The following is a 6,000-nucleotide window of genomic DNA, read 5'->3' as shown; positions in this document are numbered from 1 at the left end:
TACATAGTTTGAACCGTGACCACTCTTCTCCATCCCGAGCCAGCTGTTGTCTCTATCCCATGACCAAGTCGGCCTTCAATCTCTCACAGCTGTAAAAGTCTTTTAGGACATTCCCATATATCCTACCACGTGCTTTTATTAACAAAATCCAAAACCCAAAACCCAAAACCCATATATTTTCTTCTCTTCCCCTTTTCATTCACACCCACAATAATCTAAAATCCCACCCTTAATTCACGCACGGATTTCCCCCTTAATGCCTCCCAATTAATTAAAATTAATTAGTCCCCCCACCCCCAACAAAAAAAAAGTACCAATACACATTTCCTTAATTCCCCTTCATGATTACCATTTCCGTTCCGTTACCCAAATCCCATTCTTATCCTTTCAACCAACCGGCTATAGCCGGTAATTCTCCAATAACACAACCTCAAACTTCACAAATTAAATTAAAAATCTCAGAAAGTGCTTCAAGAACCTAGTACCTAACGCGCCTTGTTGCTCCTACATGTCACATTAAGGCCACGTATTTGCCTGTTTCTACCCACATAATCTCAACACAAGTACCAAACCAAACATCCAAAACATTGCACCATCAAAATTTTGCTAGTAATTTTCACCCCTAAGTTTATTAAATTTTCAATAAATACGTCATTAATGTGCCTCAAAGTAAGATATTCGGAAAGAATATTCTTTTTCTTTTTTTTCTCCGTAATAAAAGAAAATATCACTATCTAATCAAATCAAATAAAAGTAGATATACATTGAGAGAAGGTGAGATCAGACTATTAAAGTTGAGGAAGTAAATGATAGAAGAACAAAAAGGGAAAATCTAGGCATAGTAAGTTATTACCATATTCTTTAACAATTTCTTTTTTACTTTGTACGATTGTATTTATTATTTATGGTAAGATAGACAATTGTGGGATATGGATAAATGAATATGATGACGTTTGAAGGGCGTCTACAAGTCAATCTTGGCCGTCCAAACAACTCAATTACGTATCGTCTCAACTCCCCCCCGATATTGGTAAGTCGGTCCGCCCTCCTTCGTTCTTATCCTCTGCCACCACCTTAGTTCTCATTACTTCTTCTTTCCTTCGTTACATATATATTTCACAATATATTCTTCACTTGTACCATATATTATTTAGCTGAGAAGATTTTTCCCAAACTTTCCTTATTAACTCTTGGATGAAAATTCCGTATAATAACTCTTGCATTCATACGTTCATGAAGTACCATATCCTTTTCGTTTGCAATACTCATCGATAGAGAAGAATCCCCCCTCAGCCTCCGTAGCTATATAACAGCAAGATAGTAGAATTTTTTTTTTTCTTTTTTTCATTGCATAGCCACCAACCCTTTTATTTCTATACTTTGATTGAGCCTTGTTCTAGTGTTTCTTGGCCGAAAAACAAGATTTTGTTTCTGGGATTTTCTTTTCTTTTCGTTTCTCATTATGCTGTCAAGATCTTGTTTCAATCTTCTCAATCTTGAAGATTATTCACGTGCTGCTGATCGGACTAGATTACCGAGAGTCATGACTGTTCCTGGGATTATATCAGATTTTGATGATGACAGCGTTAATGTTGCTGACGATCAAAAGTCTGAGTTGTCTGAGACAACTGTTTCATCGGTGAATCAGGAAAGGAGGATCATTGTGGCTAACCAGTTACCAGTCAAGGCTTATAGGGATGAAAGTAAGAATGGACAAAAGTGGTGCTTTGATTGGGACAAAGATGCCTTGGTTTTGCAACTCAAGGATGGATTCCCTGCTGATGTTGAAGTTGTTTATGTTGGGTGTTTGAACGTGGTGGTTGATCCGGTGGAGCAAGAAGAAGTCGCTCAACTACTGCTGGATAAGTTTAGGTGTGTACCTACTTTTTTACCAGTGGATTTAATGAACAAGTTTTATCATGGGTTTTGTAAGCATTACCTTTGGCCTTTGTTTCACTATATGTTGCCTGTTACATCTAGTTATGGGGTCAGGTTTGATAGGAGTATGTGGCAGGCATACGTGTCAGCAAATAAGATTTTTGCTGATAAAGTGATGGAGGTGATCAATCTCGACGAGGATTTTGTGTGGATACATGATTATCACCTCATGGTTTTGCCGACTTTTTTAAGGAAAAGGTTTAATCGTTTAAAGCTTGGATTTTTCTTGCATAATACTTTCCCATCTTCTGAAATTTTTAGGACAATGCCTGTTAGGGAGGAGATTTTGAGGGCCTTGTTGAACTGTGATCTTATTGGTTTTCATACATTTGATTATGCTAGGCATTTCTTGTCTTGTTGTAGTAGAATGTTGGGATTGGATTATCAGTCAAAAAGGGGCTACATTGGGCTTGATTATTATGGTAGAACTGTGAGTATTAAAATCCTCCCTGTTGGTATCCATATGGGACAGCTTGAGTCTGTCTTGTCACTGCCAGACACTGCTGAAAAGGTTAAGGAGCTGAGGGAAAAATATGAGGGGAAAATTGTGATGTTAGGGGTTGATGATATGGATATGTTTAAGGGTATTGGCTTGAAATTTATGGCTATGGGACAGTTGTTAGATTACCATCCTAGATATAGGGGAAAGGTGGTCTTGGTTCAAATTATGAATCCTGCGAGGAGTCAGGGCAATGATATCCAAGAGGTTCAAAATGAGATCAGTAGAGTTGCTAGTGAAATTAACCACCGGTACGGGGAGCCAGGATATGAGCCCATTGTCTGTGTCAGTGGCTCAGTTTCAACCCAGGATAAGGTTGCATATTATGCTGTTTCTGAGTGTGTTGTGGTGAATGCTGTAAGGGATGGTATGAATTTGGTGCCTTATAACTATACAGTGTCTAGGCAGGGTAGCTCTTATATGGACAAGGCATTGGGGCTTGAACCTGCAGCACCTAGAAAGAGTGTAATCATTGTCTCAGAATTCATTGGATGTTCTCCATCTCTGAGTGGCGCAATCCGGGTTAATCCTTGGAACATTGACAGTGTGGCTGATGCAATGCATTTGGCAGTTACAATGCCAGATGCTGAGAAGGAAATGCGCCATGAAAAGCATTATAAGTACATCAAATCCCACGATGTAGCTTATTGGGCTAGGAGTTTCAATCAGGACCTAGAAAGAGCCTGTTCCGAGCATTATCTCAAGAGGTGTTGGGGCATTGGCTTTGGTTTTGGTTTCAGGGTTGTTGCTTTGGGTCCTAATTTCCGGAAGCTTTCTGTGGAGCATATTGTCTCTGCTTATAACAGGACTTCAAGTCGGCTTATACTGCTGGATTATGATGGTACAGTGATGCCTCAGGATACAGTGGATAAAAGTCCTAGTGATGAAGTTATTGCAGTCTTGAATAGTTTGTGCAGTGATCCAAAAAATATTGTGTTCATTGTGAGTGGCAGAGGAAAAGATTCTCTGAGCAAATGGTTCTCTCCATGTCAGAAGCTTGGTCTATCTGCGGAACATGGTTGCTTTACTCGGTAAGTTCTACTCCCCTAATTTATTTGCCAATGGTTATGATTCTTTTTTGAACTTGCCAATATATTCTTCATCCCTCTGTTATTTGTTTCTCTTTTGCTATTGATAGGTGGACAAAGGATTCCCCATGGGAATCTTGCATGGAAGCGTTGGACTTAGACTGGAAGAAGATAGCATTACCTGTGATGGAGCACTACACAGAAGCAACTGACGGTTCTTCCATTGAGCAGAAGGAAAGTGCCATCGTGTGGCACCACCAAGAAGCTGATCCAGACTTTGGCACATGGCAAGCAAAGGAGCTTCTTGATCACTTGGAGGGCGTGCTCGCAAATGATCCCGTGGTTGTTAAAAGAGGCCAGCATATTGTTGAGGTGAAACCACAGGTACAGGCCATGCCTTGATTCTCTACTCGTTTGTTGGCTCAATAAGCTTTTAAGCAAATTCCTATCAGTAACAAGTTATTTGGCAATATAACGGCTAAGGCACGATTCTTTATTGATGCATGCGATCTCTTGCCGTTTAAATGATGGCACTAAACACAATTCTTTGTTGCTATGCGTTTGATGTTTTGAGAGTTCCAACCATTGTCACGATCACTGGTCCTGAGTTTTTGACTCTTATGATACAAAATCTCCGAATGATGGGCTTCCATTTCATAGATTCCCAAGTCATTTGACATATTTGCGTTGCAGGGCGTAAGCAAAGGTGTCGTCGTTGAGAAACTCATTGCAACCATGAGTGGTAGAGGAAAGCCTCCAGATTTTGTGTTGTGCATTGGGGATGATAGATCAGATGAAGACATGTTTGAGAGCGTTGCTTGCTCGGTTGCCAAACATTCCTTGCCTGATAAAGCAGAAGTGTTTGCCTGCACTGTTGGCCAGAAACCGAGTATGGCAAAATACTATCTCGATGATACTTCTGAAGTCATCAAAATGCTTCAAGGCCTCTCAGTGGCATCAGCACATCTGCTGCCAAAGCCTTCCCATCATCAGGTCTCATTCGAACGACTTCTTTGAGGATCGACCAGGGACTTGGATGTCTAAAGTTCTGCTTTTCCTTGTGAATTGCCTGTACAGGCACTCATCTAGAGCTAGAGAATACAGCTTTGTACAGAAAAAAGTACATTCAATTAGGTAAATCCTAAAGCCAATAGCAGGAAAGTTAACCATACTTGGAAATCAATTTTCCCATCCTTCAATGTGATGAAATGCACTAGCGTTGTGCTTGACCTGTAGGAATTGACTTATTAATCTCTCTTCATTCAAGCACTCCATTTTTTTTTTCTGTTTTGTTTTTGTTTTAGGTGGGGGGCAGGAATTGAAGTACTCCATGACATACTTTTGCAGGCCGCTTAATAGTTTAAAGCTACAACACAAGAAAATAATATTAATATTTTTCGCTTACTTGTTTACGTGGAGCAGAATTTAATCAGAGTAAGGAAGTCCGTCCTATCACCAAAAAGTAACAAAAGAAACTTTTCTATTGTACACCTTGAGTAGGCGTGTGTCTTATGATTCACGCTTTTCTATTATTCAGGCTTTGATCCTAATGGATATCTTTTTGGGCTCTGTATATATATATATATATTCTTTGATATCTTTTGTTCAGATTCATCTAAATTCTTGTAACTGAGTTTGTGACGCAACGTCTGTCTTGCAAAAGTCCTTAAAACATTTTTTTTTTCTTCTGTCGTCTACAGTTGATTAATAAATTTTTTCTTCATGCATGCAATCCAAGTCCAAACAAATAACTGAACCACTGGGTTGAATAGGAGGCTGATTAGATAGAAAAGAAGAAAGAAAAGAAAAAGGAAATAAATGGCAAAATGCTGTCTATCCGTATGTGCATCTTCTTCTAGCATCAGAGCCGAAATTCAAAGCTCGTACCACAATGATAATAAAAGAGATCAATGGCGGTAAAACTATTCAAGTCTGGTTGCCACTTCTTACAGCTCAAAATCAAATGTCTCAAGCTTTACAAATTGACTTGCAGAGTTGACATAAGATGAATGCTTCAAGATTTTGAAATCTTCAGCCCCCCCCATATGCTTTAGATACTGAGGTATAAATGACACAGAGAAACTTCCAGGCGGATGAGAGGAAGAAGACAATTTTGGCATAAAGAAATCTCTATGCCATTGGTACTGCAGTGCAGCAAGCTGGACAGGTCCGCACAAGTTGAAGAAAATAGGAATATATGTGCTGGCGATGGACCAAGTCAATGTCCTCACATCCTCACGCCGCTAAAACATAGAATCTGAAAGTGCTTCCACGGCTCCATCATCACCTAATTTTGAAACCTTAAACGTGACGAATGTCAGATCTCTCTTGGAATCCCCCATGCATGTGTGGAGCACGAAACAAAGATTACCTCCTCGTAGATCAGCAAGATGAGTTACATGATTATGATCATCATATTATATTAATATGGCAGCAAACGAGTCGAGCCAAATCGCAAGCATTCGTGAATCGGTTCGATCAAAGCTAGATTCAATCTCGAATTGACTTAGAGAGTCAGATGAGTCGAGCTTAAAT

The 6,000-nt window shown here is 39.6% G+C and overlaps 1 protein-coding gene across 1 annotated transcript; it reads left to right on the top strand.

Moving 5' to 3' along the window:
- The first annotated feature begins 1,144 nt into the window (after positions 1 to 1,144).
- LOC113697364 (probable alpha,alpha-trehalose-phosphate synthase [UDP-forming] 11) lies at positions 1,145 to 4,700 on the top strand. The gene is made up of 3 exons (XM_027216953.2): positions 1,145 to 3,468; positions 3,576 to 3,849; positions 4,159 to 4,700. Exons 1-3 carry the CDS (start codon positions 1,463 to 1,465, stop codon positions 4,480 to 4,482), a joined length of 2,604 nt encoding a protein of 867 aa, XP_027072754.1. The 5' UTR covers positions 1,145 to 1,462; the 3' UTR covers positions 4,483 to 4,700.
- The last annotated feature ends 1,300 nt before the right edge of the window (positions 4,701 to 6,000 follow it).

Source organism: Coffea arabica, chromosome 6e (assembly GCF_036785885.1).
Source record: "Coffea arabica cultivar ET-39 chromosome 6e, Coffea Arabica ET-39 HiFi, whole genome shotgun sequence".
NCBI lineage: Eukaryota > Viridiplantae > Streptophyta > Magnoliopsida > Gentianales > Rubiaceae > Coffea > Coffea arabica.
This window is presented reverse-complemented; position numbering and strand designations above follow the sequence as displayed.

Coding starts and splice junctions, on each gene's coding strand:
- LOC113697364 (XM_027216953.2), top strand. CDS start 1,463: ATGCTGTCAAGATCTTGTTTCAATCTTCTCAATCTTGAAGATTATTCA. Junction 3,469..3,575: donor GAACATGGTTGCTTTACTCG/GTAAGTTCTACT, acceptor TGCTATTGATAG/GTGGACAAAGGATTCCCCAT. Junction 3,850..4,158: donor TTGTTGAGGTGAAACCACAG/GTACAGGCCATG, acceptor TTTGCGTTGCAG/GGCGTAAGCAAAGGTGTCGT.